The following is a 25,569-nucleotide window of genomic DNA, read 5'->3' as shown; positions in this document are numbered from 1 at the left end:
AGATGGTGAGCAGACCAGGAAGTTCCAGGGTGTGTTACGTAAACAGTGTTACTCGATAATGGTCCATCAGATGGGATTTCAGAAAACTTTTTGTTGAAATTGGAAGCCCTAGTTTGGTTCCAAAGCTGCTTAATAAAAATTCATGTTCAGGATTAAAAACAAAAATACCAAAAAAAAATATATCCCATAAAGGATAAGGCTAACTGAGACTGCATTTAAGTACCAGCCGATTTAATGCACCAATTTGGTCAATTTTAATTGGGGATTAAAGTATCAAGTGAACACCTACAGCTTAAGTAGAGAAGTACATATTAAGCTTCTTTCCTGTTCATACTAAGTCCTGTATGGAACTCTGGTCGTCTAAAAATGGTACAAATATGAAAGAATTCTGGCTGCCCCCATTTGGGTGGGGGTGGGTGTTTTCAATGTGGACCTTCCAGAAACTAGCCTCACTTTACCCTGGTGTAGGAGGTATATTGTATGAGTGAGTCACACATTCAGGAATAGATATTCAGTCACCCAAATTGGGAGTGGCACAATGACGAGGGCACAATAGGCTTGGCTCACTCCTGGCAGTCAACAGAACAACAACACAAGCCTGTTCACATTTTGTTTGGATAATGGGCATGGAGCTGTAGGTATGTAGCTTCTTTACTGAAACTGATTTATGCCTTTGTTATACAGCTAGTGGTGTCACACATACCTACTGCTAGAAAGAGGGGAGCCAGGATATTCAGAAGGATATCAAAACTTGGCAGGATATTCAGAAGGGCTAAGTTCTTTGATTAAAATGCTATGGTAGAGCCATACCTGGTTTTGTCAAGACCAAACTACTGATCACAACCACCAGTGGTGTAGAACTGGGGGAGACGGAGGGGCACAACTATCTCCCAAATAAAAATGTGGTGGATTACTTCTTCCAAATGGACTGATGCTGAGTCAGTCCTAGCCTGGGCCATTTCCACACAGGTCATTTTTTAAAACCAGACCTTTACCCCGCCTTTCTGTCCTCATAAGGCCACCAAAGTAGCTAGCAGATTAAAACATACAAATTAAAACCTCACCTTAAAAGCAATTAAAACCAACCCAGAAACACATCATTAAAACAATTTAAAACTAGACCTTAAAAATAAATACAACAGTTAAAACATTATGGAGGAAGAAGGGATCACCGAGGGAATGCCAAGAGATACAAAAAAGGCTTCACCTACTGGCAAAAGATGGCAACAGAAGGGGGTGGGCGAATTGACCTGGGGAGAGAGTTCCAGAGTTTTGGTGCCACAGCTGAGAAGGCCCTCTTCTGGATTGCCACCCATCTAATCTCAGAAGGCACTAGAAGCAGGGGCTTCAAATATGGCCATAGTGATCAGGTAGGTTCATAAGGAAGCAGACAGTCCTTCAGGGGTTATTAGCCTTCCTTTATTTGCTGCCAGGAGACTGGGGCAAGGAAACCTGTCATGTGGAAGCCCTGTTGTCGCTGTGCTGCAGAAGCAAGAGGGAAGCCACATATCCTTGTCCCTGTGGGGAAACCACACTAGCCACTGAACTGTGAGAGTGATAAACTGGCACTCCTAGTCCATAAAAAAAGGACGAGCAATCTTGCTCATTGCTAGGTACATTCATCCTCTTCAAATCATGAAAATGAATTGGAATTTCCTCTCACGATGTGTGGTCTTATAGAAACACCTGGAGGTGTGGGGAGCAGGTATGGAGACTGGGAACTGAAGCCTAAACAGTTCATGGATATTGTCGAAGGCTTTCACGGTCAGAGTTCATTGGTTCTTGTAGGTTATCCGGGCTGTGTAACCGTGGTCTTGGAATTTTCTTTCCTGACGTTTCGCCAGCAACTGTGGCAGGCATCTTCAGAGTAGTAACACTGAAGGACAGTTGACACTGTCCTTCAGTGTTACTACTCTGAAGATGCCTGCCACAGTTGCTGGCGAAACGTCAGGAAAGAAAATTCCAAGACCACGGTTACACAGCCCGGATAACCTACAAGAACCAGTTCATGGATAGTTTATTTGTAGATTATTCTTTCAACTCAAACGTTCCCAAGGAGGTTTATGACACAATAAAATACAATAAAAATTAATAAATAGCCAGTGAAATGCAATAACACTGTTAAAACACACTAAAAGCAATAAAACATAGTAACAATAAAAGTCGGCACTTTTTTGGATAGCTTAAGGATGCTGTAAGTACATGGAGCACAACACAGGAAGTCATCCCATAACTGGAAAGACATTCTCAATATGTGTTTCACTCTTGTATGACTCTGTTGTTGCAGTGGAGGAGTAATGCTAGTTCATGACATCAGGAAGAACGAGAGCCGGGTGATTGATTTCCGAGAGACAGCCCCCTTCAGCATCCAAGAAGAGGGCCTTAGGAAGGCTTGGGAAACAAAGGTGTGTGAGAGCCTTTACTCCTTGGGGGCAGGGTAGTAGTTTGTAAAAATCTTGATTAATCTTCCAAAATGTACCTGTTTTGGTTCCTTGTAAGAATATAAACACTTTGAACAGAGGCATATCCCAGCTTTGATGGTTCCTGACAGTGTAATCCTAAACAGGTCTACTCAGAATCCTACTGTAGTCTTACTTGTGGGAAAGTGGATTGCACTGTTGGTGACATTTCTGATACCATCAACCACATTAAGGCACATCTGTATTAAAATTGCATCTCCTCCATACGTCATCCCTCTTGTTTTCCTCTGGAGATTTACAAAAAAACATTTTATATCCCGCTTAACTAGTCAAATTGGCACCTGTATGGAGCTCTTGACTTTTTCATTGTGTCTTTCCTTTTTGTCCAGCTGGGTCTCTTGGTTGGGGTTCCAGGTATGATCAAAGGACTCCACGAAGCACATCAGTCTTACGGAAGGTAAGAACATTTTCCATGCTGTTGCATTCCCGTGGGCAGTTCCAATGGAAAAGACTGCAAGACGACTTCCAGGAACAACATGTCATACCAACGCATGTAATCACTATACAAAAGAACCTGTTTCATCCAGGTTAATTCCACTGTTGGCACTAGTAAGATCCATTTCACGCATGATATTTTAAGGTGTTCCTATAAAATGGTTTACCTGCACACATAAAAATAAAATGTGAATGTGAGAAACGCGTTGGCATGTGTGTAGTTCATACGGGCAAACTGTCAAGGGAACTGAGACTGTTGAATATACTATGCCAAAAACAGGTTGACTGCCAAGCCATGCAGTGTATGAAGTGGCTCAGAGAGCTATGGCCCACTGGGGGAAACAAAATCTGGCTTTTGCTAGTCTCTGTCTTATTCAGATCATGAGTCTATCTTGAAATTTCTGTATCAGTTATTTTCTGGGTTGCATTTTCAGCCGGCTTTATTTTAACTGTTGGATTTCTGCTTGGGGATTGCCAAGTCATGCCCATGTTTCCTTGTTTGCCAGACTCCCCTGGAGACAGTTGCTGGGCTTTGCTGCAGATGTGGCCGAGGATGGATTCAATGTCACACATGATTTAGGTGAGTGCATTTGTGGAAATGAGGTGCAAGGCAAAAAAAAAATGTAGTGACAGCTGGTGTAACAAAATGGTGTGGGGAATTGCCAGTGCAAATCTCATCTCAGCCTTAAAGTCACTAGGTGGCCTTATAGACCATATGCTTTCTCTCAGCCTCGGAGGCTAGCTACAGTGTTCCTGGGTATGCCCTGATTCACATCAAACCATCTTTTTTGAAACTTAATTAATAGGTGTGTAGGGACCTGATTTGTGCCATGACTGAGGCACGCTGGGAGAGGTAGCTTAAGCCTTCTTGATTTGAAGGCCCTGAGAAGTCGCTATTTGGCCCACTGGGGGAAACTTATTTGTACTCATGGATGAAAAGGAACAGCCACAAAAATTGCCTTCCCTTCCTCTCCCCACAACAGACACCTTGTGAGGTAGGTGGGGCTGAGAGAGTTCGGAGAGAACTGTGGCTAGCCCAAGGTCACCCAGCAGGCTTCATGTATAGGAGTGGGGAAACAAACCCAGTTCACCAGATTAGATTCCGCCACTCATGTGGAGGAGTGGGGAATCAAATCTGGTTCTCCAGATTATAGTCCACCATTCTTAACCACTACATCATGCTGGCTCTTATATGCACATGGGAATTAAATTCCAAGTGGCGAACTCCCAGCTCACATTTGATCAAAAGTCCACATATCAGCCAGGCAATTTTGTGGATGCTGTAATATGTGACCCTTAGAAATATTACAAAACTCATGATCTGGCCTGATGTGAATGGCAAAGGACAGCTGATCATCAAGATGGAATGGGGGAGAGATAAAGGCTAATAAAATAGAGGCTATATGTCAATATTAGATTTCCTAGGGGGTGTGGAATGGTACGGTACAGCCTGATCTCATCAGATCTCAGAAGCTAAGCTGGGTTGGTACTTGGAAGGGAGACCTCCAATGAAGACTCTGCAGAGGAAGGCAATGGCAAACCACCTCTGCTTAATCACGTGCCTTGAAAACCCCACCAAGGATCACTATACGTTGGCTGCGACTTGATGGCACTTTATACACACACAGAGATTTCCTAGATTTCTATCCTAAGTTGAACTGGGAATCTTGTATAGTCATTTATTTTTCTGTTGGTCTCTCTTTCCTGTTGTCTTAGCTATTGCAATCGAAGAAGTGAGGCAACAGCACAACTACTCAGAAAAGTTCAGGAAGACTTTCCTTCCAGATGGACAGCCTTTGTTGCCTGGTACGTTCATGAAAAGACCAGACTTGGCTGCTCTTTTAAACTTACTCGGGTCAAGAGGGGTCTCAGTTTTCTACAGTGGAAATGTGACAGAAGAGATCATTTCTGAGGTGAGTCATCTCAGTTATTTTGAGTGTGTGGACTGTTTATTATTTAATTCCAGATAGCCATTGATGCCCCCATAGGTGTGTTTTGCTTTATTATAAAAATCTCCTGAAAAGGGATGATTCATGGGTTTGGTTCTATTTTAAATAATCAATTGTAAATTCCCAAGGCAGCTTACAAAGGGACAAAAGTTCTGGCATTTGCATATTATGGCAAACTAGAGTTTGGCTACTGAAGGTTTTCCAGGTCAGGAAGATTTTAGTTGTGTTCTGTGTGTGAACAGAGGAGAGGGGAGAGCCAGCGTGGTGTAGTGGTTAAGAGCGATGGTTTGGAGCGGTGGACTCTGATCTGGAGAACCGGGTTTGATTCCCCACTTCTCTACATGAGCGGCGGAGGCTAATCTGGTGAACTGGATTTGTTTCCCCACTCCTACACATGAAGTCAGCTGGGTGACCTTGGGCAAGTTACAGCTCTGTCAGAGCTCTCTCAGCCCCACCTACCTCACAAGGTGTCTGTTGTGGGGAGGGGAAGGGAAGGTGATTGTAAGCCGGTTTGAGTCTCCCTTAAGTGGTAGAGAAAGTCGGCATATAAAAACCAACTCTTCTTCTATGAGCACAAGAATAACCCCATCACAGACAAGCATAGTTTTGGCATGAATTCGGAATGCAACATTATGAAAAGTAATGAATTAAAATTAATAAAATACTAAAAGCAGAAGTAAATAAAGGAAACAGCACTTAAAAGCCATAAATACAACAGTAAATAAAAGGTAAATCAATGCAATCCTCTCATAACATTAAACAATGTCCTCTGATCAAACAGCAAGATAATACACTCAGCAATCAAAGAAACACCATATTAAACAATAGAAATATATTAACAATATTAAATCACCACTTCAGGAAGAATTTTTTTTTTTAGTCCACCACTATTATAAGGTTCCAGAAAAAGCTACCAAACTACATACTGATGTAGTAGAAAAGAGCAAGAGTCCAGTAGCACCTTAAAGACTAACAAAAATATTTTCTGGCAGGGTATGAGCTGTGGCTCACGAAAGCTCATACCCTGCCAGAAAATATTTTTGTTAGTCTTTAAGGTGCTACTGGACTCTTGCTCTTTTCTACAACTGCAGACAGACTAACACGGCTACCCACTGTGAATTACATACTGATGACTTAGGATGTATGAACACTCCCTTTGTGGGGAAAATTGATTCCTAGTTTCCAAATTCAGGTATTCAGGCTGGTGAACTGTCATAAGCTTCATGACTCAGCGGTAGCCTTAAACAATTTGGGTCTTGAAACAAAAAACAAACACCACAAACACCCATGTACAGCTTATATCATATATTTATTTAATCAACATTTCCAGAATGCTAGGATAGATATGAAAAGCTGCTTTTTTTGGAAGGCTGCCAAATCCTAGAGAGGAAATGGTTGGAGGTGGGGGGAGGGCACTGCAAGTGAGAGTGACTAAGGGCCATACTTAGGGTGGCCAACCTCCAGGTAATTTGTAGAAAAAAAACAGCAAGGAGCTCAAATGAGTGAATACAGTTATTGCATTAAACTAATAAAAATGACAAAACATTACTGACAGTGTATAAGCGAATGACGCCACCTAAGTGCAGCAATGATTACAATACAACATGTAAGGACTTTTACAACAAATACACTGAAAATTATTTACAAAAATCTTGTTAATTTCCTTTTTCATGCGCATGGCATTGATAACGTTCAACACAAAAATATTCACAAATTTAAAAAGAGTGTGAATATTTTTGCGCATGAAAAAAGAAATTAACAAAAGATTTTTGAAAATAATTTTTGGTGTATTTGTTGTAAAAGTCCTTACATGTTGTATTGTAATCATTGCTGCACTTAGGTGGTGTCATTCACTTATACACTGTCAGTAATGTTTTGTCATTTTTATTAGTTTAATGCAACAATTGTATTCACTCATTTGAGCTCCTTGCTGTTTTTTTCTACGAACTACTTATCCTACAGCATTGGTGTATTTTTTTTGCCACCAACCTCCAGGTAATGGCTGGAGAGCTCCTGCTGTTACAACTGATCTCCAGCTGATTGAGATCGGTGCCCCTGGAGAAAATGGCCACTTTGGCAATTGGACTCTATGGCACTGAAGTCCCTCCCCTCCCCAAACCCCACCTTCTTCAGGCTCCGCCCCAAAAACCTCCCACCGGTTGCCAAGAGAGACCTGGCAACCCTAGCCATACTAGATGTGAGAGCACTCACGGGTTGGGTCTCCCACAATTTCCCTCTTTACTACAGCCCTGTCCCATATGGCTTTTGTCCAAGCTGGTCCCATGATCTCCAGCATAACCTTTTTGGTAGTCAAATAGGACTCCTTTCATGCTTTTTCACCAGTGGAAAAGCTGGTTGGATCCTACCCAAAAGGTTTTCAGGGTTATTTTGATTCACATAATACATCATTAGCCTATTGCAAATCTGATCCTCTGTCTAGGTTCGTAATTTTGGTGGTATCTTGTCAGAAGAAGACTTCAGTAACTACACTGTCTTGATGGAAAATCCAGTCCATACAATATACCAAGGTAAACTATGTGTTGGTGTTTCATAAGCACCGTGTGGCTTGTTCAGTGTTCTCCCAATTTTAGGCAGAAAGGGTGGGTTTGGCAAAATAGAGCCTTGTTATCAGAACAGAAAGCAGGTAGAAGCATCTGGGCAGGGATCCTGCAAAGTAGCCATTGTGATGCTACATCAAATCTTCCTCTAATGTGAAATATTTGCTTTTGATGAGGTGGTTGGTTGTTTTTGCTAGCAGAGTTGGGAAATAATCCAGTCCCACACTTCAGAGTTGCTTTCAGTGACGTTTACTCCAACAGGATTTACCCAAAAAAGGCATTAACTGATTGTAGGCCTTTCAACAACAAAGGGCCCTTCAAGGTACAAGCACTAATCCTTTTAAACAGAGAGAAAGAACAAAAACAAGAGGCAGGATAAACGATAAGCAAGCAACCTGAAAAAAACATATGCATTAACAAAAACGGCTAATATGCTGTCACCTCTCCAACAATTTTCAGCTCCTTTTAAATCTAAGAGAAGACCTGTGAAATTACATGGATGTTTTTTTTTAAGTAACTTCTGTTTATCAGTTTCCCCCTCCTTCTCATCCACATATTCTCACACATACCACTGGGTCAGACCTGATTTAAACATAAAACTTGCAAGGCAAAAGTTTTCTTTTGAGGGGCTTCACACTCACACAGTGTCTTGTTTTACTGGGCTGCTCTGTCTTTACACTACTATTGTCTTCACCCTTAGTTTGTAATTCTATGCATGCTTACTTGTGATGGGAATCCAGTAAGAATGAATCCAACAGAATTCAGTAGCAGGTTATGATAGGGCTATTATTCTTACGCTGGTATAACTTCACTGGAAAAAAGATCCTTGACTGATGGAAATAGGTAGAGTTTCATATGGACCAACTAAGACCTTAGCTCAAATATTTTAGGGGCTTTACAGAAGGAACAAGGGGGGCTGCAAAACCCGCAGGGGGGTCCCATCTCCACACACACACACACGCATTGCTGAGCTGGTGTGATTCCAGATTCAACCACTCACCTTGGAGCCCAGTTGTGGTGGTGTCTGGGAGCTGCTCCAAGCCTGGAGAGGCTCCCGGTGCATGCTGCCATTGCAGCTGGGCCCAGAGCAGCTCCTGGCGTCCTGCGCCGCAGCCAGGTCCAGAGCAGCTTCCAGCATGTATCACCACTTTCAGGCCCAGACCAGCTCCCAGTATGCTCCACTGCCATGGCTGGGTTCAGAGCGGCTCCTGGCATCTGCTGCTGCCACGGCTAGGCCTGGAGCGGTTCCTGGTGTCTGCCACCGCCATGGCCAGGCTCCAGGCCTCCGCTGCAGCCGCTGCCGGGCTCCGCGACAGGTCCCAGTTCCCCCCGCAGAAGTAAAATAAGTACATTTTAAATTTTAAAGTTTTAATTTGGGGAAAATTTAGACAGTTGAGATTTTTCTGCAAACCTGGGCATTCCCCTACGTTTGCAGAAAAGTCTGTTTAGTGTCTGTGTGGCCCTGATCCATGGATTTAGGTATCCGCAGATGAGCCCCATACTTTGCTATTAGATATATAGATGTTGCGGAATGTGCACTTCTATCACTGAGATATCCATAGAGAATTTGGCAGTGTTTGCATGTGGGAATTGAGAGAGTGAAGACAAAGACTCGGTGTCAAGGAAAACAGACCTCTGGTCACAGAGCTGCGCTTTATTTATAGGAAGTAGTAAATAATCTGCTTGTAACTTGCAACTGTTGTAAGTAACCATGGCAGCGGCAGAGATAGCAGGAACTAGAAGCCTTTGTCTATTGTTCTAAACCCCTCTGCTGAGGGGCAGCCTAACTGACGCAGTACGCCTGACTAGCCCAAGGCCTTGTGTGGTACGGTGCTATGCCAACCCGTCGGGAGTGAGCTCTGGGGTATGCTATGGCAATGCCCTGACGGTGGTCTGCCAGCTCGTTAGGAACAAAGCCGTGTGGCTAGGTGGTGGTGTGCCAGCCGACCTATAGGCCACGTATCCCACAGCTCCCCCTTTTTCGTTTTAAGCTGATGATATGCGTAGTACATAACACGGCGTTGAACATGCTCCTTAGAGAAAGCACACATATTGTAAAGACCAGGAAGACATTGGACAAAGCACCCCAATGCAATAAAACCAGCAATGATTCCATGTAAAGCCAAAAAAGTTGCTCGCAGCCACCCAAAGTCAGGTAGCCAGCTGGTCAACCAATCAAAAAGACCAGGAGCTCCGGAAGTACTAACATTGTTAGTGAGCATATGACGCAATTTCTCTAGCTCGTCCTCAATGGTCTTGTTGAGGTCATGGAATGTGACTTTGCAACCTGCCTGACCAACAATTTTACAAAACCCACCTTGTCGAGCCAGGAGAAAATCTAAGGCAAAGCGATGCTGTAAGGTGATTTGATGCAATTCAGAAATCTCTTGCTGTAAATCTTGAATTAAGCGGCTTGTAGCATTAACAGTCATTTCTAACCTACAAGTGAGGCCTAAGATGGAACGGCGGTTCTCCTGGGCAATGATCCCTGGGTAGCTCCCCAGAGTCAAAATCCCAGTAAGACCAGCCCCTATGGCGCGACCCCAGTCGCTTCCCCCACTGAGTTGGGTGTCCACAATAACCTCATCGGAACACCCGGGGCCAAGGGGGGCCGCTGCGGCACGCCTCACTTTGTGATTGGCTAAAGGTGTCCCAGAAGCATCCAGGACTTGGACTGGCAAGGTAAGATACCCAAGAGCTGCACACTGATATTTTCCAGGATGATAGTTGGTAGCCCACCCTGACCCCCAAAAGAACCAAAGGTTGGGATCTCGGATGAGCCAATTGCCACAAATGCTTCCGGATGTGAGCAGGGAAGCATTTGGGGAAAACATCGGTAAACGGTGATACAACTGTTGTGTGGTAGTGTTCATGAGATGGAGATTGGGTTGGAAAGAAGAGTTAAAGGTACCCCAAAGGTAAAAGCGGTCAGAACAAGCAGTATAATTGGCTGCATTATTTCCCCACATCTGATCAGCAGCAGTCTTATAAGTCCAGTGGGAAAACAGAGGATTGCTAGCATAACAACAGAAGCACAACCCAGGTAGGTAGCGATGAAAGCGAAACCTTTGGAAAGGAGTACTGTTCCAGTGAGGGTCAGTGGTGGAGGCAAACAGCATGGAGTGGTTCAAATGTTGTAGTTCAGACAGAACCAGTTCAGGAGAGTTAAAGGGAGTAGGCAAAAAGGACATAGCAGAGGCAGAGAGAGGAGGCTCATAAATCAGAGAAACGTTCTTGCCATGAAAAGCAAACATGTAAGCAGCATGACGAACCCATAAGTTCGGAGCAGAGGACTCATGCTTGACCCCCTGCACCCCAGAGCTCAGGAGGCAAAAACACAAGACGATCATAACTGAGTTCACAGTCAGCTGAGCAAAAACAGCAGCCAGGAAGTTCTCTGGGGTCATAGGCAGGTGCTGCGTAGCCAACTCCTGTTGGGCTTGCTCAGACAAGCCTTTGAGGGCCCCCCAAGTTACTGGAGGGCTCGATCTGCGACGACCACGACGCCTCTCGGCCATAGGCTCAGGGTCCGCCAACTGAAGGCGGAAGTGAGGAATCGGGTTGGCTTGAGGACTCGGGTTGGGGAGACCCTGATGCCACGCCATGGAGATCAGGGCGAACACACCGTGCAGGCACCCACAACGGTCCGGTAGATGTTTGGACTGCAGCGTAGCCCCGGCCCCACGTGATGAGAGGCAGCGGCCCGTGCCAGCGGGGGTCGGGGAGGCGGCGGTAGCGCACCAGGGGCTGTGGCAGCGGCACGTCAGTCTGGAAGTGCCGCTGAGTCCTAGTAACAAATTTTGAATTAAAAGAGAGAAGGTTAAGATGGTTGAGGGTAAAGAGAGCCTGAGCTAGTAGGCCCTCTTTGTCCAAGAGGGAGAGGCCAACTCCCCCTTGTTTTTTCAATGTTTTAAGCATTTTTTTGAGAGTGCCATTGGCACGTTCCACGATGGCTTGGCCCGTGGAATTATATGGGATGCCAAAGGTATGGCACACTTGCCACCGATCACAAAAGGCAGCAAAGGCGGAGGAACAATAGGCAGGGCCATTGTCCTGTTTTCAGAGCAGAGGGAACACCCATAACTGAAAAGGCACGAATTAAATGGGTGCAGACATGCTTGACTTTCTCACCTTTTTAAGGTGAGGCAAACAGGTAACCAGAGTAGGTATCTATGACCACATGGAGATATTTCCAGGGAGCAAATGGAGAAAACTGAGTAACATCCATTAGCTACAATTGATTGGCTCCAAAACCTCGAGGGTTACACCAGTGGAAGGAAAGGAAGCTTGTCCAGAACACTGAGGACATTGCCGAATGATGGCAGAGGCTTCTGCAAGGGGCAAGTGAAATTGGTTCGCCAAGGCTTTGGCGTTTTTGTGATGCATGGCATGACTTTCAATGGGAGAGAGAGCAGCATAGGAAACAAAGCTTTTGGCTTATCACCACCACTGAACATGTGCAGAGTGCACCTTGAAAGCAGTGGTGGGTTCCAGATTGGGAGAGCAATGAGGCTCTCAATGCTTACAAGTTATGGTATTTTACACAAAGCAAGTTTCAAAAATTCGGTTGTTCAAAAAATTAAGCAAAAGTATAATGAAAATAAAAATAGAGCTCCTGTGTTTCCTGATTATTAAGGTCCTTGCTGTGAATCTGCTAAATTTTAAGCAAACTATAAAGTTTTTGCAAAAAGGGGCCCCAAAGAAGACAAAGTGATGGCACCTCTGTGCTTACACAGAGTGTCAGGGCTTGCTGTGCAAGCCAGAGAGCAAGACCTAAAAAAATTCCTTTAGAAGTGGAGCTTGCGAGGGGGTGTAGAGGTGCAAAGGAATGTGTTTCTTTACCAATCAAGGCCGTTTGGGAGGGTGATTCGCCTCCAGTCGATTTTCAAAAGTACATTTTATCTCTGTCAGGCAAGGAGTAGACGGGCACCCTCCCTCTTTGGAGTGGGGGTAGGGTAAATGCACTTCTATAGCAAAAAGTGTGAGCTGTAGGAAAAGTGTCACTGGGCCTGAGGATTGCATTCCTCCCCCTAATTCTCGGAATGAAGGCAGATGGGCTGTTATGGCAAGACATGATTTTGGGTGAGAACAGCCTTTTCTTTTTACAATTATTAGTGGAGGAAAGTTGCACTCGGATTGCCGGATCTAGAGTCCAGAGTGCTAACCATTATACTGGGTGTAAGGGAGAGGCCAATGGGCCTGAGGGGATGGAGAATGCTGAGCCTTTAGAATGGGCTTTATTTTTCTGTTCAACTGTTAGAGTCAAGCTTTCAAAGAAGGGTCCCTGCTTGACATTTGGTAGGCATTTTCAAACCCTGTTTTGGTGTTAATTCACAAGCTTTTTGTACCATTTTAACAGCTGCAAAGCTGGATTTAAGAGTCTGGACAAATTTGTGATTGGTTCTGGCGTGTGCCAGTTCAGATATACCTTGGAAGTTTAGCAGGCACATATCAATGCAAAATCAGATTCCCCAGTCCTTGTAATTTGTTTTCTTTTACACTTGACTTTCAAGACAATAGCCAATACTTAAACCAAAATGCAAAGGTAAACAGGAGAAATTCCCTAAAGGAGGAGAGATTGGCTTTTGCAGGACTGAGGTATACAAATGCTTTATCAGTACTAAAGGGAAGACTTTCATTGTGCAATGAACGTAACCTTACTTAATATGAGGAAACAGAAATAGTTTTCTTGCCTTTCTCAGACATGGTGAGAGGGCATACATTTGCAGTTGGAAATCAAAACCTGCAGGGTGGGGGAAGAGCCTGCTCCCCACAATGTGCTTGAGAGGAACCGGTCGGCTTCCTCACAAACAAGCACCCTAAAAGTACCAGTCAAAACACACACACACAATCTTATTGTCTATAAGAGCATAATACACCACATAGCTATGCCCTTCTTGTAATTGCAAAACAGACTAAAGGCTACACATTTTCAATTTCAGGGCTAAAAGAAAAGAAAAAAACCAGGCCTCCATACTAAGGAGGCTTCTGTCACTATACGAAGCATTAATTTATTCTTTTTCTTTTGTACACACTCTAACATTCATACACACATTAAAGAAGCGGATTTTAGAGACCAGGAGGGGTCCCAATCATGAAAGGTGGTTACAGAAACATCAGCACTAGCGTCAAGGAGATTTTTTAACTTTTTACCTTGAACCTCATACTCACGAATTGGCTTCTGATGCCAGATGTTTTCAGCCACCAGGGCAATCTGTAAGGAATCTGTAAGGAATCAGAAGAAAAATCCCCCTTGCCCACCCCCGAGTGCGGGAGCGGGACAAGGTACGCACAGGAAGCACCCTCCTGTCAGGAGTGGCACCGAGCTGGGCTGCAGCACCATCCCAGACCACATACTGCGAGGGACTAAGAATCATTTGCATCACATCTTTCCAAGTTCTAGGCAACATACCATAACCAGTACAAAGCCCTTCCATCATAAATGCAGATTCCCCCTCCCACTCTTTGAAAAGATCCAGGTCCCCATTACAGCGGGCTGCCTGGACTGCCAACGCCACTTTTGATCGAGGCGGTGGACAAGCGGGAGAAGGAGGGATGGGTGAAGAAGGTATGGGGGTTAAAGACGAGGCTGCAGGGAGGAGAGCCGGATAGGGGGGCGGTAACACCTCCATAGCAGATTGCAAGAGCATGTTGGCCACTGGCGTCCCAGCGCAAACAGCTCTATCAATCTTTTGCCAGGCAAGAATAAGTTGCACTGATGCACGAGGATTACCCTTCAATTCCCTTCCTATTCGTTCCCAGTCTCCTGGATTGAAAGTGCCTTCCTGGGGATACCAGGGACACTGACAATCAATCTCCCGAAGGAGATCCTTAAGGTCTGCTGTCGACACTGAGTCCCCGCTATGTCTCACCAATTGATAAAGTTCTTCAGCATGCTTTACCTGCTCTGAAGATAATGTTTCACCCATACTTACCAATGGGAGCCGAAGCTGTGGGAGCCAATGAGCTGAGGGAGCCAAAGAGCTGAGAGTACTCGTAAACCTTTTCCAGTCGTGGTAAGCGGGCGGGATCCAGTGAATCACGTCGGAGGTCACCAGATGTGGGAATTGAGAGAGTGAAGACAAAGACTCGGTGTCAAGGAAAACAGACCTCTGGTCACAGAGCTGCGCTTTATTTATAGGAAGTAGTAAATAATCTGCTTGTAACTTGCAACTGTTGTAAGTAACCATGGCAGCGGCAGAGATAGCAGGAACTAGAAGCCTTTGTCTATTGTTCTAAACCCCTCTGCTGAGGGGCAGCCTAACTGACGCAGTACGCCTGACTAGCCCAAGGCCTTGTGTGGTACGGTGCTATGCCAACCCGTCGGGAGTGAGCTCTGGGGTATGCTATGGCAATGCCCTGACGGTGGTCTGCCAGCTCGTTAGGAACAAAGCCGTGTGGCTAGGTGGTGGTGTGCCAGCCGACCTATAGGCCACGTACCCCACATTTGCATGCTACTACTATGGGTTGAATTCTACCATTAAAAAGTGGAGTGAGTGGTCCCTGCTTATTTTAAATGGAAAAGACACATTTAAAAGATGTATGCACTTGTCTTTTCATAACTAATATGGTATATGTTGTGTATAGATTGTACTCTATATTTGTAGGTGGGGCTATGGCTCATAGAGCATCTGCATGAGGTCCCAGGTTCAATCCCCATCACCACCAGTTACATGGATCAGGTGGTGATGTGAAAGACCCATGCCTAAAACCCTGGAGAGCTGCTGCCAGTCAGAGCGGACAATACTGATTTTAATAGACCATTTTAATAGACTAAAAGTATAAGGTAGCTTCATGTGTATTCATACATCTGTGTGTACTGTGATATCTGTACTCAAGTACAAAATATCTCATGAGAAGCACTGCTTAGATGAAGCAACTTGTACATCCTATGATGATTCACTGCCTGCTTTCCTTGTCCAAGAGCAAGAGTGTGCTAAGTTTTTAACCCTTTACTCCAGCTGAAGGGGGTCCTCTCTGAACTATCCTGGACTGGGGGCTGAGTTTTCCTTGGTTCCTGCCATAGCTCCTCTATCCAGTCATAAGTGGTGCCTGTCCCTGGCATTTATGGCCCAATTCAGCGAAAGTGCTATCTGTCTTGTTTCTTCCTGGCAGGTGGCAAATGGTGATCTTCATCCTGCCCATTTGTCTCCATAAAGGGAGCCCGTCTCCTTTCAGCCTGAAATCTGAGGAGTTTATGGCTTCATTCCCAGGAAAGAGGGTAAACTATCTGAGGGCCAGTACCTCTTGTGTGCTAACCAAGGTATCCTGTATTCCTTTATCACAACAGATCCCTCTGTCACTGCATGTGGCTTGAACCCATATGAACACATGAAGCTACCTCATAGTGACCAAGGTATTGTCTACTCTGACTTGCAGTAGCTTTCCAGGGTCTGAGGTCTTTCACATTACCTACTACCTGGTCCTTTTAACTGGAGACTTTGGGAATTGAACTTGAGACCTTCTGCATGTCAAGCAGATATTCCACCTCTGAGCCGCTACTGTTCTGCTTGAGATTCCTAGCCAGACAGGTTTTGACCAGGCTGCCCAATTTCTGAATGTTTCAGCCACTAATGAGTATAGATAATGTAAAAGCTGGTTATCAGCTCCAGCATCGACACTATAACACTATGACCACATCCATAATTGGCAAATTGGAGACTCTCCAGACAGGAGGTTTTTCTTCTTTTTCTTTTTTAAGCAGGATCCAATAAACTGCTTTGGGTTTTGCAAAAAAGCTTGCCTTTGCCCAGTGGTAGTTTTAACTTCTTCACCCTTTGAACCGTGGATTCCTTTGTCAAATGACAATCTGCTGTTGAAATGGCACCGAGTTTCAAAAACAGCGTGCCGTGCTGTAGAAAAAGAGCAGAGTGGTGCTATTCAAGAAAAGAAAACCTGTCTAAAGTAATCTTGGGCTCCCTGACCTAGTTAAATGGTTTTTTAGATTGTGGCTGAAAGTTGGGGGGAAACTAGCTTGTAAGCCAATTTTCTATTGTTGTTGTGCCTTCACAGGTCATCTTGTTCTCAGTCCGTCCCCTCCACATGTAGGCCCTGCACTGATCACAGCTCTGAACATCCTTGAAGGATTCAATATCACCAGCCAGGTAGCCAGAGAAAATATTCTCCACTGGATGGCAGAGGTAAGATGCCCTTATCTTTGTATCAGTGTGTCTTGTTTTTGGTAATACTGTAATAGGGGCTTCTGTTCTCAGTGATTCTTACAGAGAATGTAGTGAGGTTTATGGTGGGGGAATCAACTTTAAATGATAGCAACTGAGGTCCAAGTAGGGTTGCCAACTTTAGATTGGGAAATCCCCAGAGATTTGGGTATGGAGACTGGGGAGAGCAGGATTTGGCATGGGGAAGGACTGCAAGTGTGATATAAATGCCACGCAGCCCATTCCTCACCTTTTGGTGGCTGGGGATGGCAAGGCAGAGGTGCCGCTGTGGCGCCTCCAAAGCCTTTTCACGTCCGCCGAAAGGTTTTTAAAAAAGCCTTTTAAAGGCTTTTTGGGGGGGGGGGAATGGGGCTTTTCACCCCATAGAGAACAGCAATGCTGTGCCTGCTAAAAAGCCGTTGTAACAACGCCATTCTCGACGCTGGCATTCCAGGCCGAACGGGGACAGGAAGCTGCCTTCTGTCTTGACAGAAAGTTGGTATATAAATGATTTCAATAAATAATAGACTGACCACTTTTCAACAAATTTGTCTAATTCTGAGTTGTAGCCTGACATCTAACTCAGTATATTAATCTCATCATAATGACCAGTTTCCTCATTCTATCAAGCCATTCTGAGACTAAGGTGCTTCCCTCTTTTTCTAATTAGCCACAATACATATTTTACCTGCTGAGAGGAGATTAATAATTAGTACCAAGTAAGTCCATCTCATTGAAAGAACATTTAAAGTAAAACGACAGTACTATCTTGGGATCTAATGATATTAAATAAACTGTAATTTCATATAATTAAATCCATAACTTTAGCTGAACCTTAATAGTGTCATTTTTTTCTTCCTTTCTTTTTCATGTAGACGTTAAAAATAGTTCTGGCTCTTGCCAGCACCTTGGGGGACCCTTTCTATGATGCATCTGTCTCTCATACTGCAGAAGAAATGATGGGGTAAGAACTCTAAATTATAATTACTAATAATAACTAAAAAGGACACAATTTTTCATGTGGGTGTCTTTTTACATCAGTTAGTTCCAAGATTGCCAGGCCATCTTCTGTATTCTCAAGGACCAGTCTACTCTCCAGGGAATAGTGTGGGAGTTGGAAATGTCTGGTCTGCTCATAGTTGGTCAGGCAGTCATTGCTTTGAGGATGGATTTGAAGAATCCTGAAGGACCCGTAAGAATTTCAGTTACACTTTACTTGTCCAGCATGCGTATGAGATAGCAATACAGCAAAATGAGTAGGAGATACCCTTTGGAACTCATTTCTTCTTTTCATTACATGTAAAGTTATGAGTAATTCCTGGTAGTGACAATAGGGGAAAATAAAATTATTCCATAGGCTGGTTCCATGCTGCAAACTGCCAGTTAACCTTCCTTAATACAGTTTATGATAGAGATGCTCTTGTTCCTCTGAGACTGAACAACATATGGAATGAAACTGCATGACCCAATATTGTTCAAGCTGCTAGAGACAAAGAAACTGGCACAGTTTCCCAGCACAAGAGTCAGTAGTATCAAGGTCAGTAGTGTCTTGACTGGCAGCAGCTCTCCAGGGCCTCATGCAGATGTCCTTTACATCACCTCCCACCTTAAGCCTTTTAACTGGAGATGCCAGGGACTGAACCTGGAACCTTCTGTATGCCAATCAGATGCTCTGCCACTGAGTCACTACCCCTCCCCTCCTAGGCCTACCTTAGAGAGCAGTATTAGTGCTACCAAGTCACTCCCGGAATCTTTAGCTACCTTTCTGTAGTCTGTTTATGTGTAACAAGCAATTAATAAATTGTTAATAGAGTATTAGATTTTGGACTGACTTTTGGGAATAATCTCAGGGGCAAGAGAATGTTGGATGTGGGCTGAGAATAATTGTAGGTGACAGAACAGAATGATTATTATTATGGTGGTGGTGTTTTGTTAATATTATGCTAGGCATTGTACAGACTAAGACCAAAATATAACATAGTTTCTTCCTTCAGACTATTTTTGTCCACATTCTAGTTTGCCTTTCCATTATATTCCATCTTTCAAATCATAGCCCAAACACCACCAAGCCCAAACACCACCAAGACTTGGATTGGAATTGCATCATAAATCAGTGGTTAATCAAGTCTTTGCTGACTACTCAGGGTCCCTAAATTACTCCTTCTGAACATCCATCCCTGTTCCCCTCTGCTGATCTTTAAGAAGCACAAGACTAACCTATTTTTTCAGGTCCTTTTTAAGGATTTGCTGCTGGTGTCCCAAATATATTTCCCCTTCCACTCCCAGTTTTATGTTTTGATTCTTTCGGTGCTGCTAAACTTACTGGGCACCACAGGAGTCTGGCCATGGCCATTTTGTTCCTTTTATCAGGGTGAAGCCCAAACATCATCTTGCCTTCCATTCTCTAAATCACACGGTTTGTGAGTCATAATAACCAATGTGCCTGGGCTTGGGCATTTCTGTTTTTAAAATGCACCAATCTTTCTTCTCTCTTTTCTTGATGCAGTCAATCAACTGCAAATTTGCTGCGTCAACTGATTAATGACTCCCAGTCTTCTCCCCCTGATCATCATGTTCCACATTTCTCAGAAGAAAGTGGTCCCTCTGCCAGCCAGGTCCTTGTCATGGGACCTGATGACTACATTGTTGCAATTGTAAGGTAAGGGTGTGTTTTTTTTTACTTTCTCTCTGTGCAAATCCAGAGGTGGGTCTCCATACAGTCTATCATAGAGAGGACAGATTGAGAAGTAATATGATACTGACACTTTGTGGACCACATGTTGAGATCTAATGGGCAGATTGCTAAACCATGACCATCAGTAGCCATTATGTCCCAGTGCCTTATGCAAAATAATAACTTAGATCTTCATTAGGCAGTCAGGAGTTAGGCTTCAGTGGTTCCTGGCAAGGTCAAGATCAGGAATGTTGAAACAATGATTTCCATGTATTTATGGATCTTAGGGTCTCCAACTCTGGGTTGGGAAATTCCTGGAGATTTGGGGATGGATCCTAGGGAGGGGAGGGACTTCAGCAGTGTCATAGAGTCCACCCTCTGAAGCTGCCATTTTCTCTAGGAAACTGTTTTCTGTAGTCTGGAGATCAGTTGTAATTCTAGGAGAGCTCCAGGGCCCACTTGGAGGTTGGCAACTCTAATGGATCTTACTGAAGGTCAAAGAAGATGTGAAAGTGGGCATCGTGCTTAGTTTGTTATTAGTAATGCAATACATTTATACCCTAATGAAAAACGTTTTCAAGGTCATGTCCAATGGTATAACGATTCAATTAATGATGTAATAAAGCACAATTTAAAATAATTTAAAAATAAATAGCAGTAAATGGTGGGTTGGATCCCAGGCAAGGATTGCAGGTCATTCCTGCATTCTCCCACTCCCCAGCAGCCATTTCTGACCCTGATAAAGTTTATTCCTAGGGTAGTGGAACCCGTGTGAAGTAATAGGCTCATGGGTTGGGAGGCAGCAGTTGGGAGAAGAAACTGTGCTGCTGGAAGAATCAGAAGGGCCAATTTTACCTATCCCCACATGGGAGCACCTTCCACAGAGAGATCATTGGATCCAGAGAGAAGCCTTGCTGCCACATTTTGTGCCAACTGAAGCTTCTGAGACATCTTCAGATATGACCCCATATAGATCTTATTACAGCAGTCCAATCTGGAGGTTAGGTAACCAGGTCAGAAGAGTCTAGGATCTAGATAAAGGGACAGTTTATGAACTTAATACAACTGAAAGCAGGCACTCCTAGCAACAGCACCAACCTGTATATCCATTAACAAGACTGTATCCAGGGGCACTCCCACTCTCCTATGGAAAACCCGATCCCATCTAAAACTGGGAAATCAACACTAATCAAACACGTTAAAGTCCAAACCAGCATCACCCCCAACATGTCTGGATGAAGCTGCTATTTGCTTATCCTCAGCTGGTTGACATTGGCCTCAAGACATTTGCTCAGGATGTTCACAGCTGCCTTAAGGGACTTAGATAATGAGATATAAAGCTGGGTGTCATCAGCATATTGGTGACAACCCACTCCAAAGCTCCTGATGATCTTGGCCAAAGGTCTTACAAGAGATTAAAGAGCATTGGAGGATAAAAAGGACCCACGTAGTAGCCCACACATCAAGCCCCAACTAGCAGACTCTGCCTCTCCTATACTAACTCTTTTTTTCCTGCTAGCAAGAACCAAGTGAAACCAGTAGAGGGCAGTCCCTTTTATCCCAAATACTGATTGCAGTCAATCCACCAAAAGATCATGGACTCGGATGCTGCTGATAGGTCTAACTATCAACAGTGATGGATTGCCCTTATTCAGTTGTCTTCTGAGAATGCTGAACCGAAGAAAAGGATATTAGAGAATATACTGAGCAGAACAAGAGGTTTGATATGACAGATGAACCACTTAGAGGGTTTAGTTTCTCACAATTTTTCTTTCGTTTTCCTCTTCAGTTCCTTGAACCGGCCATTCGGAAGTGGAATTATGACATCTTCTGGAATCCTTTTAAACAGTCAGATGTTGGATTTTTCTTGGGTGAATAACACAGGGAACCATTCCTTGGTAATCCATTTTGAAATTAATCTGACTCATGGAACAGAAGGAGAAGTAACTGTATATAAGGGCTTAATCCATGATTAGGTCTCCTTAGTTTGACATCTTGAATTTTCTCAAAAAGCAGTTGCAAGGATGGTATTAAGATTGGAGCCATGATGTTGGGACAGGGGTCTGTGGATGTTTAACCCTGCCTACTGCACAATTTTCCTCAGAGAAATCAATTTCTCTGTGATGCTTTAAGCCACAGTATGGGGGGTGGGAGGGACAAACACCCTGTCTCTTTCTCTACTAGGGATTAAATCAGTTTGGAAGCACCAAGTTTTCCTGGGGAAATGGCATGAAGAGGAAGGGTTAAACATACCAGTGCCACATCCCTGATCTAAACTGGGCCACCCATTGGTTGCTTTCCGAGAACACTGAAGATGTCAGGAGACCCAGTCATGAATTAAGCCCTTAACTGTGGTACAAAACAATAAGGGTTGGGAGCCTTTGCTATGCTATGATACCTTTGGTTTCAAATTGTTTTAATCAGAAATAATTTTTGCCATAGGCCACATTATTTGGGGCTGGGAATTAACTGGCACTGAACTTTCGAACAATTTGTGTGCACCAAGAACAACCCCCCCTGCACTTGCCTAGAAAACATTGCTATGAATGCATGAACATTTCATATGACAGTACCATTCAAAACACATATGGGGAGATGGGGTTGCTTGCTGTGTAAGCTTTCGAAAAGCATTTAAGTTTTGACGTGCAGTTGTTTTGAAACAGATAATCTCCTAAAAGCATTTGAGAGCCTTGAAAAGTATACCTTCAATGTTTAAATGGCTCTCAACCATTTATTTTAAACAAATGATACTATTCTTTGCACATAAAATCGATTTGCACAGGCTAAAGGGATTCTAAGGACCAAACAGCTTCCTGGCCGCCGGGGTGGAAAAAAAAGGTTTTTTTAAAAAATAAACAAAAAGAGGGGAAAGGCCTCGTTGAAAACAGTGAGGTTGCCCCACCCAAAAAGGTGGTGCAGCCCTGCCACCGCATAAGGGGGTGTTCCCGGGGCGAAAGGGCTGTAGAAGCTGCCTAATTGCAGCTCCAGCCCTGGGAAGGCCTCCCCCCTTGCTGGTGTGGCCATTCTCTTCTGGGATTTCGTTCCCAGAGCGCCTGCACTGCCAGTGGGGGCCAGCAGAGCTCCATGGCTCCGGACCGCTGGTGTGTTTGCCCCGTGTCAGCGTGGGTGCCACTTTATCCTGTGATAAAGTGGCACCTATGCCGGCTCCTAAGGAGATTCGGCTGCCCCCTCACGATTGCAGCTGTAACGTGTGAGATTTGTAAATGGATCCTTAGAAAACAGCTTGTAGGAAGAAGGGGATTTGGATTGGGGCCCCAACAGTTGGAGGAGAGAGTAACCCTTTCCCCTGTGCCATTCCTGGTAGAAATCCCTTCCCTCCCACCACCAGGCACTATTAATCCCCTTCAGTCAACAACCATTCTCTGTTTGTAAAGGGCACTGTATATAATTCATCAGTGACCTTGGTTTTCCTGCAGAGAAGATTATTACATAAAATTTGACATGATATTGTCCAAGTGGGTGCTTTGAATTATATTCAATCCAGTTACCTGGAAATCTGGTAATAATGTTTTATTGCCTTGGAAATGTGGAGTTAATATGAAGGGAGGGTTAATAAAAATCACTGATGTCTTTAATAATGTTTTGGGAATTTCTTTTTCCTACAGAGGAATTTTATTCAGCCTGGAAAGAGGCCTTTGTCTTTCTTACTACCCACTGTTGTTCGGCCATCAGAAGGGATGTGTGGGACTTACCTTTGTCTGGGAGCCAATGGTGGAGACAAAGCACTGAGCAGCATTACACAGGTCAGTTCTGAACACTGCAGGATGTCTCTTAAGAAGCAGCACAGAGGCCCCCAACCTTATTAAGGCCGTGAGCAAGTTGGGAATGTACAAAATGTTCAAAAGTTCCAAGCCACACATCTTTCTGTAATGGATGGAGCTATTTCTGAATGGGCACTCCCTGTAGACTCAACGCTGATGCCTTCTAGAACATAAGATGAGCCATGCTGGATCAGACCAAAGGCCCATCTACTCCAGCATTCTGTTCACACAGTGGCCAACCAACTACCTCTAGGAAACTCCAAAACAGGAAAGCTACGGCCTTTTATGCATGGTTACTTTGTCTCACGATTCTCCTGCAATTGTCTCAGTTATGAATGTATGTACGTAGGCCACTGTGCAGACAAGGAGGTTGGATATGCCATGGGACATGGTCTTCTGTCATGATCCTCCCCTCATCTGCACAAAACTCCATCACTAATGGATGATCAAAACTGTTAATATCTGTATTTATTTTTAAACAGGTTTTAGTAAACGTTTTAACATATAACAAGAACCTGAGTGAGAGCCTTTCCTTAGGCCGCCTTCATCCTCACCTTCAGTCTAATGTCCTGGAAGTTGACAGTAAGTATGGGAACACACCAGTCTTGGGATTTCTGTTCTGCTTTTGTATGGCTTTACACATAGAGAAGGGATGCATTTTTGTAGCAATTCTGAGGTTAGTCTAATCATTCTCCGCATGAGAGTGCATAAGAGTGGATCCTAACCATGGGTTGGGTCCAGCCAGCTTTTTGACTCAATCTGAACACTTCCACCAGTGGAAAAATCTTGCTGATTTCACCCGTGCAGTGCAGACCCTGCTTAGCATCCTCACTCTGTTAACGGAGACCTGCCAGTTCCTGGGAGGCGTAATTTTGGTGGCACTGCAGGCTGCATCAAGAGGCGAGAAATGGGAACTTTCACTTCTTAATCTTCTCCATGATTTGGAAACAGCAGTCATGACAAAGGGCTGCCTGTCAAAGTGCTTCTATATTTCTGCCTGAATCTGGGAAGGTGGGGTCGCTCTTTATTAGTAAAGTGGGGTTCTGTTCAAAATACCCGCCAACAGGAGCTTGGTTGATGAACTGTTCCACAGGATCAAATGTGGTTTTGCACGCAGTATTTTTGGAGCTGGGAGCAAATCTTGTAGACAGTGCATAGCAGCATGTGAGAGAGGAAAGAGTGGAGAAGGATCACCTTTGGGATTTAAACTTACCTGGCCATTGGGACCGGCTGTGTGTTAGGATCTCATCTTGCCTGCCTTGTCTTGTGATTGTCCATCTCAGGAACAAAGAGGTTTTTTGGAGTTAGCTAAGCTATACACAAAACTTCATTTGCCCTAAGATTAGCTAAGCTATACACAAAACTTCATTTGCCCTAAGATCAGTCTCGCTTCCTTAAAAGTTTGTTTTTCTTTGCTCTTATCTCTTTTTTCCCCTTTCTGTTGAGAAATAATTGGGAAACCTGCTTTCTTCTACTTATGAAACATTTGCTTTCCGACTGGATACTGAATGTTTCTTTTCTAAGACATGTTTTTTGGGAGAGGAGGTTGATGTGGGAGGGAGGGCAGCATGGTATAGCTTGATCTTGTCAGATCTCAGAAGCTAATCAGGGTCAGTACTTGGATGGGCGATGACTAAGGCAGGCGCTGCAGAGGAAGGCAATGGCAAACCAGCTGTGCTTCTCACTTGCCTCGAAAACCCCTTGCTGGGGTCACCTTTAGTCAGTTGCTACTTGATGGCACTTTACACACATAGATTGGTAGGGACCACCATGGGGTTGTGCCTTCCCCTATCCCTCCACTGAGTATGGAATCTTTCTCCACTGGCCACTGCAACTCCCACTCAAGAGGACAGGAAGCTGCTGGCCTTTCGCGAGAGCATAGTGGTTCTAATATATGAGAAGGAGGGGGCATAAAGGCTGCTTTATAGAAAGTAACCTCATCTAAAATTCCTTGCCAGGTGAGTTTTCTGAAGAAGATATCAAGTACTTGAGAACCCAGGGTCAAGATGTGGAAAGAGTTGAGGTGCTCTCTTTAGTTCATGGAGCCAGAAGAACCAACAACTTCATAATTGGTGTGAAGGACCCAAGAAGTATGGATGCAGAAGGCGCCACAATCTTATAGCGACTCATGGATGGGTTTGTTCATGAAATGAGGCTTTTCCCCCCAAAGTACAGTGTGCATGTTCCTAAACAGTCCCTTTATCATTCCTTCTGGTGTGGAACAAACAGTGTTTGTTGTGGGATTATACATTGCTAAATAGGCCCCTCTGCATTTCCGTAACTGAAACAAAGCAGCAACGAAGGCTGATAAAAACCACAATACACCCCTTAGGGTTTTTTTGTTTATTTGTTGATCTTGAATTATAAGAATCTCAGGCATTATTATATTAGGAACACAGGGAATAGGTTTAATTTTTACAGTGTTTTGTTTAGGATTGATTCCAGCTATTTAATGTACTGCAGAGAGCGATTTCTAAATTAAGCACTGGGAACACTCAAGAAAAAAGCCACATACACTGTACCATTGGAGAAA

At 44.1% G+C, this 25,569-nt stretch overlaps 1 protein-coding gene across 2 annotated transcripts in view; it reads left to right on the top strand.

Moving 5' to 3' along the window:
- GGT7 (gamma-glutamyltransferase 7) overlaps positions 1-25,343 on the top strand; it is a 41,518-nt gene extending 16,175 nt beyond the window's left edge. The window contains exons 4-15 of one of the 2 annotated variants that reach the window (XM_056844336.1): positions 2,288-2,405; positions 2,810-2,877; positions 3,422-3,495; positions 4,632-4,828; positions 7,305-7,392; positions 16,435-16,562; positions 17,456-17,544; positions 19,087-19,239; positions 21,044-21,152; positions 22,881-23,018; positions 23,519-23,618; positions 24,995-25,343. In XM_056844336.1, coding sequence (XP_056700314.1) covers positions 2,288-2,405; positions 2,810-2,877; positions 3,422-3,495; positions 4,632-4,828; positions 7,305-7,392; positions 16,435-16,562; positions 17,456-17,544; positions 19,087-19,239; positions 21,044-21,152; positions 22,881-23,018; positions 23,519-23,618; positions 24,995-25,158 — 1,426 coding nt within the window. In that variant the 3' untranslated portion in view covers positions 25,159-25,343. The remainder of the gene's footprint in view (positions 1-2,287; positions 2,406-2,809; positions 2,878-3,421; positions 3,496-4,631; positions 4,829-7,304; positions 7,393-16,434; positions 16,563-17,455; positions 17,545-19,086; positions 19,240-21,043; positions 21,153-22,880; positions 23,019-23,518; positions 23,619-24,994) is intronic. The other variant, XM_056844337.1, reaches the window with a different exon arrangement.
- Positions 25,344-25,569: the final 226 nt, after the last annotated feature.

Source organism: Euleptes europaea, chromosome 2, assembly GCF_029931775.1.
Source record: "Euleptes europaea isolate rEulEur1 chromosome 2, rEulEur1.hap1, whole genome shotgun sequence".
NCBI classification, from domain to species: domain Eukaryota; kingdom Metazoa; phylum Chordata; class Lepidosauria; order Squamata; family Sphaerodactylidae; genus Euleptes; species Euleptes europaea.
Note: the sequence above shows the minus strand (reverse complement) of the source record. Positions and strands in the feature narration are given on the sequence as shown.